The sequence below is a fragment of the Coregonus lavaretus genome (genome assembly GCF_964263955.1).
Source record: "Coregonus lavaretus genome assembly, chromosome: 7".
In the NCBI taxonomy this organism is placed as follows: Eukaryota; Metazoa; Chordata; class Actinopteri; order Salmoniformes; family Salmonidae; genus Coregonus; species Coregonus lavaretus.
The window spans coordinates 3,874,728-3,889,175 of record NC_139994.1 but is presented as its reverse complement, the minus strand read 5'-3'; the positions used below and the strand labels follow the sequence as shown (position 1 = coordinate 3,889,175).

Sequence of the window (14,448 nt, the reverse complement as noted above, 5' to 3'; positions counted from 1 at the left end):
TCAGACAACAGTGTTGGCCTCGCGCCCGTTCGTCTTACTGAGCTTCCTGGTTTGCTCCTCGGAGTAGAAGTGAGTGGCATGGCTTGCCATCCTCTTGTTATGGAACTGGGGACTACTAGCCTCGGGGGTGACGGTCCTGAACACCACCTCCTGACCATCAGGCAGCTCCTCTCCTACCACTGCCTCCCTGACGGGGGGCCTCCACAGCGTGGGGTGAAAACAGCAGTAGTAGAGGGTTTTAAACAGGACTCCCATCAGGTAGGTGAGGGGCAGAGTGGCCAGCAGGATGGGGGCGTAGGACTGCGTCAGGACCGGGTCTCTGTAGAACCACCATGTGACCAGCAGGATCCCGCCGTCCGTGGCCATGAAGGAGTGATAGATGATGCTCCTCCCTCTGGTCCCTCCCTCCGCCACGTTGAACCAGCTGAAGTACCAGATGAGACCTACGGTGGCCCGGTAGAGCCATTCTCCGCCGGCGCTGTCCATGAAGTCCGTCTCCTGACGCCACACCCAGAACACCAGCACTGGCCAGATAAGCAGGAAGTGGGCGGCCACGTAGGAGGGCAGGACTGTGGCGAAGAGGGCGACTGATGCCACGCGCGGGGCGATGAGAAGCAGGTTCCACAGGAAGTAGACCAAGGCGGAGCCCCAGCCCTGCTTGGCCTTGTCTGGGAGGAAGGAACGCAGGGAGCGGTGGTACTCCACCAGCATCCAGGCTATGGAAGTAGTTGACGCCACGACACTCACACCTACAAATGAGATGTGAAACTATCACAACAATGAAAAGAAGAATTGATATGCCAAATATGACTTTGTGGTGCTTGGAATAGTTAAGCACACAGCCAAAAATATCCTGAAATGTGAGACTAATGTAGTCACGAACGTTCAATCAGTAAGGCTGGTCTGAATGGATCGTCACTTTTCATTCATTTAGTAAACTCATCATTTACATTGCTTCCTTTTTGGTAGCTAAACTAGCAAGTCTGTTTGTTTGGTTACCACGGCAACTACTGTAGCTATCTAGTAAACTTGCTAGCTACTTCAGTGGATGTTGAACACATTTCTACCGGCATTTTAACACATTTCTAGAGGTAAATGTGTTAAATTATAGCCATGGTATAAAAGGGATAATCAACTCAGGGCTCTATGCGTTCTCTGGAAAATAATGCAACACCGTGGAAAGTCAGTTAGACTCCGCTAGCGCGTCGTAGAACGCACCTTCCACATCGTTCATTATTTTCCGTCTCTAATGTTACCTCATCAGTATAGCCGGTATTTATAGGGTAGTCATTATAATGTTACCTCATCAGTATAGCCGGTATTTATAGGGTAGTCATTATAATGTTACTTCATTAGTATAGCCGGTATTTATAGGGTAGTCATTCTAATGGTCACTCATTAGCATATAATATATTTATGGTAATGATTATAACGTTACCTCATAAGCATAGCAGGTACAGTTGAAGTCGGAAGTTTACATACACCTTACCCAAATACATTTAAACTCAGTTTTTCCACAATTCCTGACATTTCATCCGAGTAAAAAATCCCTGTATTAGGTCAGTTAGGATCACCACTTTATTTTAAGAATGTGAAATGTCAGAATAATAGTAAAGATAATTATTTATTTCAGCTTTTATTTCTTTCATCACATTCCCAGTGGGTCAGAAGTTTACATACACTCAATTAGTATTTGGTAGCATTGCCTTTAAATAGTTAAACTTGGGTCAAACGTTTCGAGGAGCCTTCCACAAGCTTCCCACAATAAGTTGGGTGAATTTTGGCCCATTCCTCCTGACAGAGCTGGTGTAACTGAGTCAGGTTTGTAGGCATCCTTGCTCGCACACGCTTTTTCAGTTCTGCCCACAAATGTTATAAGGGATTGAGGTCAGGGCTTTGTGATGGCCACTCCAATTCCTTGACTTTGTTGTCCTTAAACCATTTTGCCACAACTTTGGAAGTATGCTTGGGGTCATTGTCCATTTGGAAGACCAATTTGCGACCAAGCTTTAACTTCCTGACTGATGTCTTGAGATGTTGCTTCAATATATCCACATCATTTTCCTTCCTCATGATGCCATCTATTTTGTGAAGTGCACCAGGCCCTCCTGCAGCAAAGCACCCCCACAGCATGATGCTGCCACCCCCGTGCTTCACGGTTGGGATGGTGTTCTTCGGCTTGCAAGCCCCCCTTTTACCTCCAAACATAACAATGGTCAATATGGCCAAACAGTTCTATTTTTGCTTCATCAGACCAGAGGACATTTCTCCAAAAAGTACGATCTTTGTCCCCATGTGCAGTTGCAAACCGTAGTCTGGCTTTTTTATGGCGGTTTTGGAGCGGCCTTTCAGGTTATATCGATATAGGAGTTGTTTTACTGTGGATATAGATACTTTTGTACCTGTTTCCTCCAGCATCTTCACAAGGTCCTTTGCTGTTGTTCTGGGATTGATTAGCACTTTTCACACCAAAGTACGTTTCTCTTCAGGAGACAGAACGCGTCTCCTTCCTGAGCGGTATGACGGCTGCGTGGTCCCATGGTGTTTATACTTGCGTACTATTGTTTGTACAGATGAACGTGGTACCTTCAGGCTTTTGGAAATTGCTCCCGAGGATGAACCAGACTTGTGGAGGTCTACAATTTTCTTTTATGAGGTCTTGGCTGATTTCTTTTGATTTTCCCATGATGTCAAGCAAAGAGGCACTGAGTTTGAAGGTAGGCCTTGAAATACATCCACAGGTACACCTCAAATTCACTCAAATTATGTCAATTAGCCTATCAGAAGCTTCTAAAGCCATTAAATTATTTTCTGGAATTTTCCAAGCTGTTTAAAGGCACAGTCAACTTAGTGTAAACTTCTGACCCACTGGAATTGTGATACAGTGAATTATAAGTGAAATAATCTGTCTGTAAACAATTGTTGGAAGAATTACTTGTGTCATGCACAAAGTAGATGTCCTAACCGACTTGCCAAAACTATAGTTTGTTAACAAGAAATTTGTGGAGTGGTTGAAAAACAAGTTTTAATGACTCCAACCTAAGTGTATGTAAACTTCCGACTTCCAACTATATATGGAAGTGTAATAATGTTACCTCATCAGCATAGCGTCATGTCTTTCCTCCCCCTTTACTATTAGCAAGCGTGCGGAATGGCCTTTACCTATTAACTTCAGCCTATGAGCATGGCACACTAAGGCAATTCCACCACATTTGCTGATTAACCTATGGGCTCACCCGTAATCACTTTCCTTTCCTTCAACCAATGGGCTTGAATCTTGGGGAGTATTTATGTCAATTCAAACCTTGTGTCTCCCACTTGCTGTTTAGCAGCAACGGTCTTCAAACGACCTTCCACCACCAACGGAAGGCCCGTCATCGGATCCCCGTTCCGCCCAGCATAGGGCAACCTGTCATCAGCATATGGCTCTGAGGAGCATTCCTCTGAGACAAGGCCTACCCCAAACTATTCAATCAAATTCCATATTGTATTCGGTCTCTGTTGTCATTCAGTTAAGCCTGTCCTCAATTTAAATGAGATATAGAGAGAAAATGGTGTGTAACCTCAATGTGTAACTAACACCTTGTGTAAACTATTCTAAAAACTCACTGAGGGCCACAATGATGGTATGAGGAACTTATTTACACTTCTCAATAACCTATAGCAGGGTTCCCCAATAGGTGGCCTGAGGGCCAAATTCAGCCCATGGGTGATTTTATTTTACCCCCCCCCCCCCCCCCCCCAAGTTTTGTGAGCAAATTTTTTTTGTTGTTGTGTGTTTTTAAATACTTTTGGATATAAATTACCGTAAAATCACCAGGAACTCATCTAAAGTTATTTTTATTGAGGGAATCTGTTCCCAAATATTCCCACACATTGAGAGGCATAGTGTGTGATTATGCCATACTATGTGATCGTATTTCCCTGTATCTGTTTGGGCTTCTTGCAGTCCATTTGCAGTGTAAAATGTAGTCATAAATATGTTCCGGCCCGGCCCCGACCATCCGCTCAAGAAAAAAACTCAGCCTGCTGCTGAATGTAATTATGGACCCTTGGTGTACAGCATCAGTGGTGCATTCTACTCCAGTCTGGTGTCCAGAATAACAGAGAAGTGTCCCAAATGGCACCCTATTCCCAATTTGGTCCAACTACTTTAGACCAGAACCCTATGGGCCCTGCTCAAAAGTAGTGCACTATAAAAGGAATAGGGTGCCATTTGGGATGAACCCCCAGGTGTAGAGGTGACAGCAACTCACACTGTACCGTCCTGGCCTCGTTGGTGTGTGTAGAGGTGTGTGTACTGTGTAGAGGTGACAGCAACTCACACTGTACCGTCCTGGCCTTGTTGGTGTGTGTGTAGAGGTGTGTGTACTGTGTAGAGGTGACAGCAACTCACACTGTACCGTCCTGGCCTTGTTGGTGTGTGTAGAGGTGTGTGTACTGTGTAGAGGTGACAGCAACTCACACTGTACCGTCCTGGCCTTGTTGGTGTGTGTGTAGAGGTGTGTGTACTGTGTAGAGGTGACAGCAACTCACACTGTACCGTCCTGGCCTCGTTGGTGTGCAGCATGATGTGGGTCATGAGGGTGAGCTGCGGTGCGCTCTCACAGAAGGTCTCGATGAGGCGCAGCATGCTCAGGTCGTGGGTCAGGTACACGGCGAACCCCGAGCCCTGCTCCCTCCGCCACCACACACAGAAGCCCTGCCATATGGCTGAGATGTGTCTGTGAACAAACACTATCTGTTAGTAGGAGCAGCAATCAACAACAGGAAAACACCTGCCAAGGACAATAGAACATGGACATCATTCCAAAAATGTATTCCACTTAGCTAACTTATCATCTGTGTAGATGGGCAGTGAGTTGACCGAACTGTAAGGTCCTTATACCACGACCTAAATAGTTTTAATTCCCATCTTGTGTGTTACTAAGCAGCAATAAACAATTAGACACACCCGTCATTGCCAGAGAACAGGGTGTAGACATAGGCCTATTTCCCTCATTCTAAAATATGTCTTCCACTTGGCAACTTATCATCTGTGTAGGTAGGGAGTGAGGTTGTCAAGACAGAGCACACTGGCCTTGGCTACACAGCTGACAAAACAGGGTGGTCACATGATGGTTTCTACACAGCACACTGGCCTTGGCTACACAGCTGACAAAACAGGGTGGTCACGTGATGGTTTCTACACAGCACACTGGCCTTGGCTACACAGCTGACAAAACAGGGTGGTCACGTGATGGTTTCTACACAGCACACTGGCCTTGGCTACACAGCTGACAAAACAGGGTGGTCACGTGATGGTTTCTACACAGCACACTGGCCTTGGCTACACAGCTGACAAAACAGGGTGGTCACATGATGGTTTCTACACAGCACACTGGCCTTGGCTACACAGCTGACAAAACAGGGTGGTCACATGATGGTTTCTACACAGCACACTGGCCTTGGCTACACAGCTGACAAAACAGGGTGGTCACATGATGGTTTCTACACAGCACACTGGCCTTGGCTACACAGCTGACAAAACAGGGTGGTCACATGATGGTTTCTACACAGCACACTGGCCTTGGCTACACAGCTGACAAAACAGGGTGGTCACATGATGGTTTCTACACAGCACACTGGCCTTGGCTACACAGCTGACAAAACAGGGTGGTCACATGATGGTTTCTACACAGCACACTGGCTTTGGCTACACAGCTGACAAAACAGGGTGGTCACATGATGGTTTCTACACAGCACACTGGCCTTGGCTACACAGCTGACAAAACAGGGTGGTCACATGATGGTTTCTACACAGCACACTGGCTTTGGCTACACAGCTGACAAAACAGGGTGGTCACTTGATGGTTTCTACACAAGTCAAATGTTATTAGCTGTGCATGAGCTGCTCTGTGAGCCTCAGTATTAACATGACAAATGGGAACTCCCTGACATGTATTTCTCTTATTTGGAAAGATGGCTTAGGAAATCCATTTCATAGGCTACATAAAACCTGCAGAGGAAATTATAGTTATTATTATAATATGGCCACATTATTATGACCAAATAATTGTAAAAAGGTTATGCCCACGCATCAGTTTCATGGTGCATAGAAATTATGAACTACACTGTAGCCATAGAATAAATCAATGTATTTCCCAATATGTTAAATCAGTTTAGATGATGTATTTTAGACTACCGTGTCTAGTACACTGTGGTAAAACAGGGTGTCGTTGACAAACATACACATGAGAATCACGTGCATGCAAGTGTTTATGGAGCGGCAGGTAGCTTAGTGGTTAAGAGCGTTGTACCAGTAACTGAAAGGTCGCTGGTTCTAATCCCCAAGCCGACTAGGTGAAAAATCTGTCCTTGAGCAACGCACTTAACCCCTCTGCTAAATGACCAATTTATTTTTCTTTATTTTACTAACTTCTCTGATCAAAATAAAAAGTTAGCTACCTGCAAAAAAATCCGAGCTGAAGTACATGTAGCAGGAATGAAAGTTTGATGCAGCCTCCCAAGAGGACATTCTTGGCAGTTTGCTCATCGAAACCCTCCAGCTCCCGGTCGTATTTGAACCAGAACCAGCTAAACATCTGGACCACGACCGAAGACAGGACCATGAGGCCGATCAACACTCCGAACCAGAAGAAATCCCCACGCGAGTAGAACTCCGTAGCGACCCAAATGTCGGATCCCACGTCAAACAAGAAAGTACACACACCGACTACCGAGAAAAGAAAATCAAGCCATGAGTACTTCGAAAACATTGGGCTCTCCATAGTTCAATGTCCCTGGTCCGAACGCTCTCTAAAGTTTTTCCGTTAGCTTTCTTGCTTCATGCATTTGTTGCACCATCTTTAGCGCAAATATCCGCTATCATGAGCAACCGAATTTTACAAGTCTAAAAAATCATGTAATCTCGCGCATGTTGTCCAATGCATCTGTTAGGAAATGTAAACTGTAAACATGGAAGACAACTTCTAGTTACGTTTGAGGGCAACAATTTAGCGAGGACAGGCATTGTCGCTAGCGATCACATCTCCATTGCAACGTTGATCTCAAGACTAGTTTGAATGGTTGCCAGTGACGTGTGTCCCACGCCTGTCCACAACGATCAGCATCCAAATGTATAGAAGCCCCTCCCACAACAATACATTGAAAACATCCGGATAGTGGACAGAGAAGACTCATAACTTCAGTGTAAAAACGGAAGATCTTTGGATTGACCACCCTGACCCCACATAAGATCATGATCATTCACATGTGCTGTGGACAAATCCACACGTGTGAACAACTATGCAATGAACAAACATAAATACTGTAAGCTTCTATAGGTCTACTACTTGGGTGGACAAGTAAACTTGACATTTAAATTTGAGTCATTTTAGACTTTCTTATCCAGAGTGACTTAGGGTTAAAGGTCCAATGAAAACGTTTTTATCTCAATATCAAATCATTTCTGGGTAACAATTAAGGAGATTACTGTGATTGTTTTTAATTAAAATGGTCAAAAAGAAACAAAAATAAAAAAAATTGCTAGGACTGTCTGGGAGTGGTCTGAGTTGGGAGGGGAAAACTGTAACTGAATTAACTATTGAACACTATGGAATAGGAATTAAAATGAACTACACTACTACCCCAAAAATAGCCTCCCAGATCTGTTTGTGCTTTTGCCTACTCCATTGTCATTGTCAAGCTAAACATGGCATGACAATCCTATAAAGGGTTTATCATAGTCCAAAAGGTGGTTATTTAAGCAATAAGGCATGAGGGGCTGTGGTATATGAGGATGGGTACTGGAGATTCGCTGGTTGGGAATTGTGGAGAGGTGCAAGTTCGGGCTGTGCATCCCCCACAGATGGTGGTCTCAGAGTCATGTCACAATGGAACACCTGACTGGACACCTGACTATTGTGTCCTAACGTCTGTGGACTATGATTTACGCTTAAAGGCAGACTCAGTAAGTCCCAAATAAAATATTCACATTTTTTTCTGGTTTAATATGTTTCTAAATGTATAGATGTATTTGCCATTTGGATCACTTCAAAGTGCACGGGGCCAGTTGCACCTTGAACTAGGCATACTAATGTTGATGGCATGCCCACTTTTATGCACGACCCTAAATGGTGTTCAGGAATACCCTTAAAATTGGACTTTTCCCACACCTGACACCTGGATTGACATGTCCTCGGTTTTCCAGAAAATTGGGCCACTTTGAAAATGATCTCGAGGTTTAAAAATGTATTGCACGCTGGTTGCGGGTTTTGGGGCTACTTCTAAATTGCACCGTGGCCGCCATGGCTTTTCTCTTTAAAAAAATAAACAATCTAGCCTATTAATTTCACTGTGACCTGCTGCTGCTGACTATCAAGCAGTAATGCAGGCTGTTCCTGAGTGAGTGCTGGGGCGGGAGCAGTGTTGCCAACTCATTTTCAGGGGAAGTTGCTAGAGGCAGGTCGATTTGTTGCTAAAAGTTGCTAAATTATGTTATGATGGCATTGCGTGATGACGTCATTACGCAACAACGTAAAACTGCGTCATTACGTAAATACACAATAACGTTACTCAAATTTACTGGCAATCTCGTTGACAAATATGATTTGACGTTTGTTAGTTTAGATTTGTTTGTCTATTATCACATATTTTTATTTGTAAAAGTAATATAAACACAACACATTTTATTTGATCAGATATTTTTATTTTTAAACACAGCACATTTAATTATTGAACACATTACACATTATTGAACAATTACATTTTATTTATTTTCTTATTAACTAGTAAACCTACACATTCTGAACAATTATAGTTTTAAGCAATGTATTGGTAGTTAGTTAACATGCTACCTAACTGATCAACAGTTATATGTACAAGCTAATAACAAGGTATATATGCTATCTTATTGAACAAGCAACTTAACTAAAATAATGATGTGTGGGCTAGGCATCTTTCTCCAGCTCTCTCCAGGTTGTTGTGCTGCTTGGCTGGCCTGCTGCTGCCTGTGCACAAGCTGAGCGTGTGTAGAAGGATTACTTTATCCTATCCCAGGTATTCCTTAAAGAGGTGGGGTTTCAAATGTCTCCGGAAGGTGGTCAGTGACTCCGCTGTCCTGGCGTCGTGAGGGAGCTTGTTCCACCATTGGGGTGCCAGAGCAGCGAACAGTTTTGACTGGGCTGAGCGGGAACTATGCTTCCGCAGAGGTAGGGGAGCCAGCAGGCCAGAGGTGGATGAACGCAGTGCCCTCGTTTGGGTGTAGGGACTGATCAGAGCCCGAAGGTACGGAGGTGCCGTTCCCCTCACAGCTCCGTAGGCAAGCACCATGGTCTTGTAGCAGATGCGAGCTTCAACTGGAACAGGAATCTTTGAGTCGCATGGTCATTTTGTCAACAAGGCAGCATGGTTCATCATCCAGAAACATACATCAATTTTCCATAAAATGTCTAACTAGTTTTCATTGGGAAGGCATATAAAGTGTTTTTATTTAAAAAATGAATTCATTTTGCATGGGAAAACACTGAATCCTAGTAATTAGGCCGAATACACGTGTTTAATTACGTCACTTTTGTTTTGAGCCGACTTCGCGGTGGGCTTTGAACGGGGCCCCTGGCTCACGCCCAGGAGGCAGCCCTGTTCCAAATCGAATGCAATCAACTTTCAGCCGATTCGAAACACACTTCCACAGGCGCCCGGGTGGGATTAATCGAACTCCCTCATTGGTGTCGAGAGAGCGCTTGCAGCAGGCAGCAGAGTCACGTGAGTGAGAGGAGCACGCGTGGTATCCTGACCGCCCCAGTCCTACCAAACATTGACCACGTTTACATGCGCGCAGTATTCCGGAAATTCGCTCATATCCCACTTAAGGTCTTATTCGGGATAAACTGTTTACATGAACCTTTGATATCCCATTCACGAGTGACCCTGTATCATTGAATAAACAGAATATGGGTTAAATGGAATAGGAATTGAAATATGGACACTGACAGTAGGCCTATAACCTCTCACATGTAGCATAATATAATATTAACTCCTGCAGAATTATGCATTTCTTGCAGTAAAATGATACAACAAATGTTAATTTAGCCTTGAGTGGAGAAATATTATTTATTTATTTCAGCATTTCTTGAGAAGATGCAAAAGTGTGTGTAATGTCTTATATTTGACAACGTTATGCAAGCAGCAGACAGTATTTCAACCACATAAAATACTGAAGTCTCATCAGAAACGTGGTTAATCGTTTTTTAAGCTTTACATTTCCTTAAAACCAGTCTGATGACACAGAGTTATTGCGTTTTCTCCAGGTCCCTAAACGAAACAGACAACGTTAGCGGTGTTAACTAGATTCATGCATTCATTCTATAGACGTAAGACATTATTCTGCTGAGCACTACTCTTCTAAGGCAACAAATTATGACAGAAGAGAAGCTGGCCTACCAAATGTCGGAAATTATCAGCAGAAATTAGTGGTGAAAGTAGCCAGTAGGGTAGACAGTGCATTCGGAAAGAATTCAGGCCCCTTGACTTTTTCCACATTTTGTTATGTTACAGCATTATTCTAAAATGGAATAAATAAATGTTTTCCCCTCATCAAGCTACACACAATAACCCTTAATGACAAAGCGAAAACAGGTTTTTAGAAATGTTAGCAAATGTATTAAGAATACAAAACAGAAATAACTTATTTATGTAAGTATTCAGACCCTTTGCTATGTAACTCGAAATTGAGCTCAGGTGCATCCTATTTCCATTGATCATCCTTGAGATGTTTCTACAACTTAATTGGAGTCCACCTGTGGTAAATTCAATTGATTGGACATGATTTGGAAAGGCACAAACCTGTCTATATAAGGTCCCAACGTTGACAGTGCATGTCAGAGCAAAAACCAAGCCATGAGGTCAAACAAATTGTCCATAGAGCTCCGAGACAGGATTGTGTCGAGGCACAGATCTGGGGAAGGGTACCAAAAAATGTATGCAGCGTTGAAGGTCCCCAAGAACACAGTGGCCTACATCCTTCTCTTAAATGGAAGAAGTTTGGAACCACCAAGACTCTTACTAGAGCTGGCCGCCCGGCCAAACTGAGCAATCAGGGGAGACGGGCCTTGGTCAGGGATGTGACAAAGAACTCGATGGTCACTCTGACAGAGCTCTAGAGTTCCTCTGTGGAGATGGGAGAACCTTCCAGGAGGACAACCATCTCCGCAGTACTCCACCAATCAGGCCTTTATGGTAGAGTGGCCAGACGGAAGCCACTCCTCAGTAAAAAGGCACATGACAGCCCACTTGGAGTTTGCCAAAAGGCACCTAAAGACTCTCAGACCATGAGAAACAAGATTCTCTGGTCTGATGAAACCAAGATTGAACTCTTTGGCCTGAATGCCAAGTGTCACATCTGGAGGAAACCTGGCACCATTCCTACGGTGAAGCATGGTGGTGGCAGCGTCATGCTGTGGGGATGGTTTTCAGTGGCAGGGACTGGGAGACTAGTCATGATCGAGGCAAAGATGAACGGAGCAAAGTACAGAGAGATCCTTGATGAAAACCTGCTCCAGAGCGCTCAGGACCTCAGACTGGGGTGAAGGTTCAACGCAGCCAAGACAATGCAGGGGTGGCTTCGGGACAAGTCTCTGAATGTCCTTGAGTGGCCCAGCCAGAGCCCGGACTTGAACCCGATCGAACATCTCTGGAGAGACCTGAAAATAGCTGTGCAGCGACGCTCCCCTTCCAACCTGACATAGCTTGAGAGTATTTTTTTATTTTATTTTATTTTACCTTTATTTAACTAGGCAAGTCAGTTAAGAACAAATTCTTATTTACAATGACGGCCTACACCGGCCAAACCCGGACGACGCTGGGCCAATTGTGCGCCGCCCTATGGGACTCCCAATCACGGCCGGTTGTGATACAGCCTGGAATCAAACCAGGGGGTCTGTAGTGACGTCTCAAGCACTGAGATGCAGTGCCTTAGACCGCTGAGATGCAGTGCCTTAGACCGCTGAGATGCAGTGCCTTAGACCACTGAGATGCAGTGCCTTAGACCGCTGAGATGCAGTGCCTTAGACCGCTGAGATGCAGTGCCTTAGACCGCTGAGATGCAGTGCCTTAGACCGCTGAGATGCAGTGCCTTAGACCGCTGAGATGCAGTGCCTTAGACCGCTGCACCACTCGGGATCCCATAGGGCTCTATCTGCATAGAAGAATGGGAGAAACTCCCCAAATACAGGTGTGCCAAGCTTGTAGCGTCATACCCAAGAAGACTCAATGCTGTAATCGTTGCCAAAGGTGCTTCAACAAAGTACTGAGTAAAGCGTCTGAATACTTATGTAAATGTGATATTTCCGGTTTTTGTTTTTTATAAATTAGCAAACATTTCTAAACACCTGTTTTTGCTTTGTCATTATGGGGTATTTTGTGTAGATTGGTGAGAGGAGGGGAAAAAACAATTGAATCAATTTTAGAATAAGGCTGTAACGTAACAACATGTGGAGAAAGTCAAGGGGTCTGAATACTTTCCGAAGGCACTGTAGCCAGGGCATCCCATGATTATACAAAAATATGTCTGAAATGGTTCAAACAGACTCTGGGACAGTTCTGGGACGATAGATAAAAAATCCATACAACTAGGCCTACATTTTAGTAATTTAGCAGACACTCTTATCCAGAGCGACTTACAGTTAGTGCATACGTTATTATTTTATTTTTTCATACTGCCCCCCCGTGGGAATCAAACCCACAACCCTGGCATTGCAAACGCCATGCTCTACCAACTGAGCTACATCCCTGCCGGCCATTCCCTCCCCTACCCTAGACCAATTGTGCGCCGCCCCATGGGTCTCCTGGTCGCGGCCGGCTACGACAGAGCCTGGATTCGAACAAGGATCTCTAGTGGCACAGCTACTGTACTTTGCTCCGTTCATCTTTGTCTCGATCATGACTAGTCTCCCATGACTAGTCTCCCAGCCTTAGACCACTGCGCCACTCGGGAGGCTACATCAACAACAAAAATTCAAGCAATGAGGCTGATGCAACAGATCAGAACGTTTAGCTTAAAATGTTAACAAACTATTATTTCTGCACATCATAAGCGCAGCACTGCACACATAGAAGGCTATGCTCGAATGTTCCAAAATGCAATTTGAGGGAACGCGCCTTTCTAAAAAGCACACTGGCACTGCACATGTGAGTGGTTTCATGTGACAAATGTTGAAAGAAGGGAGATCTACAGATGCAACGAGCAATATGGGATTGTGAATGCTGACTGCCTCCACTCAGATTGCAAGGTGGGTGATGATGTGTGCTGTGCACAACAGGCACTGGTCTTTCTCTCCGCTCGTGTGACCATTTGATCTGAATGAACTGTGCCATGAGTCTGTCAACAGAATAAAGCGTTTAGATGTTAATATCAATTATCCTACATTATATTTGTCGAACATCACTGGCATTTAGCCTATATTTATGTCATTAAAAGTCTCATTAAAGTTTGGTTAAATTTTTTTACTTATAGGATAATTATTTATCTTATTTATGCTAAATAGTTTTTGTGGTCCTCTGTAACTCAATTGGTAGAGCATGGCGCTTGTAACGCCAGGGTAGTGGGTTCGATCCCCGGGACCACCCATACGTAAAAATGTATGCACACGTGACTGTAAGTCGCTTTGGATAAAAGTGTCTGCTAAATGGCATATTATAAATATTATTCCCAATGTTGGCCTTTTCAGAGGCAGTTTTTTAAATGTGAACTTCTGGCTTGTTGTTGACAGCCCCGTTTATGTATAAGGCTACTACTCTTATTAGACTTTGAAATCACTGTGAATTTTATTTTTATTTTTTATTTAACCTTTATTTAACCAGGTAAGCCAGTTGAGAACAAGTACTCATTTACAACTGCGACCTGGCCAAGATAAAGCAAAGCAGTGTGAGTAAAAACAACAACAACAACAACACAGAGTTACACATGGGATAAACAAAACATACAGTCAATAACACAATAGAAAATATATATACAGTGTGTGCAAATGTAGTAAGTTATGGAGGTAAGGCAATAAATAGCCCATAGTGCAAAATAATTACAATTTAGTATTAACACTGGAATGATAGATGTGCAGAAGATGATGTGCAAATAGAGATACTGGGGTGCAAATGAGCAAAATAAATAACAATATGGGGATGAGGTAGTTGGGTGGGCTAATTACAGATGGGCTGTGTACAGGTGCAGTGATCGGTAAGCTGCTCTGACAACTGATGCTTAAAGTTAGTGAGGGAGATAAGTGTCTCCAGCTTCAGAGATTTTTGCAGTTCGTTTCAGTCATTAGCAGCAGAGAACTGGAAGGAATGGCGGCCAAAGGAGGTGTTGGCTTTGGGGATGACCAGTGAGATATACCTGCTGGAGCGCATACTATGGGGGGGATTTTCCTAGCAGTGATTTATAAAATTACATTACATTTACATTTTAGTCATTTA

General features: G+C 43.9%; 1 protein-coding gene across 1 annotated transcript; it reads right to left on the bottom strand.

Annotated features, from left to right (window-relative positions):
• Nucleotides 1–6,770, bottom strand: LOC311132189 (XK-related protein 8-like; the record flags this gene model as incomplete). Its single annotated transcript, XM_084165409.1, has 3 exons — nt 1–749; nt 4,537–4,724; nt 6,448–6,770. 3 exons carry the CDS (start codon nt 6,768–6,770, stop codon nt 1–3), a joined length of 1,260 nt encoding a protein of 419 aa, XP_084021535.1.
• Nucleotides 6,771–14,448: the final 7,678 nt, after the last annotated feature.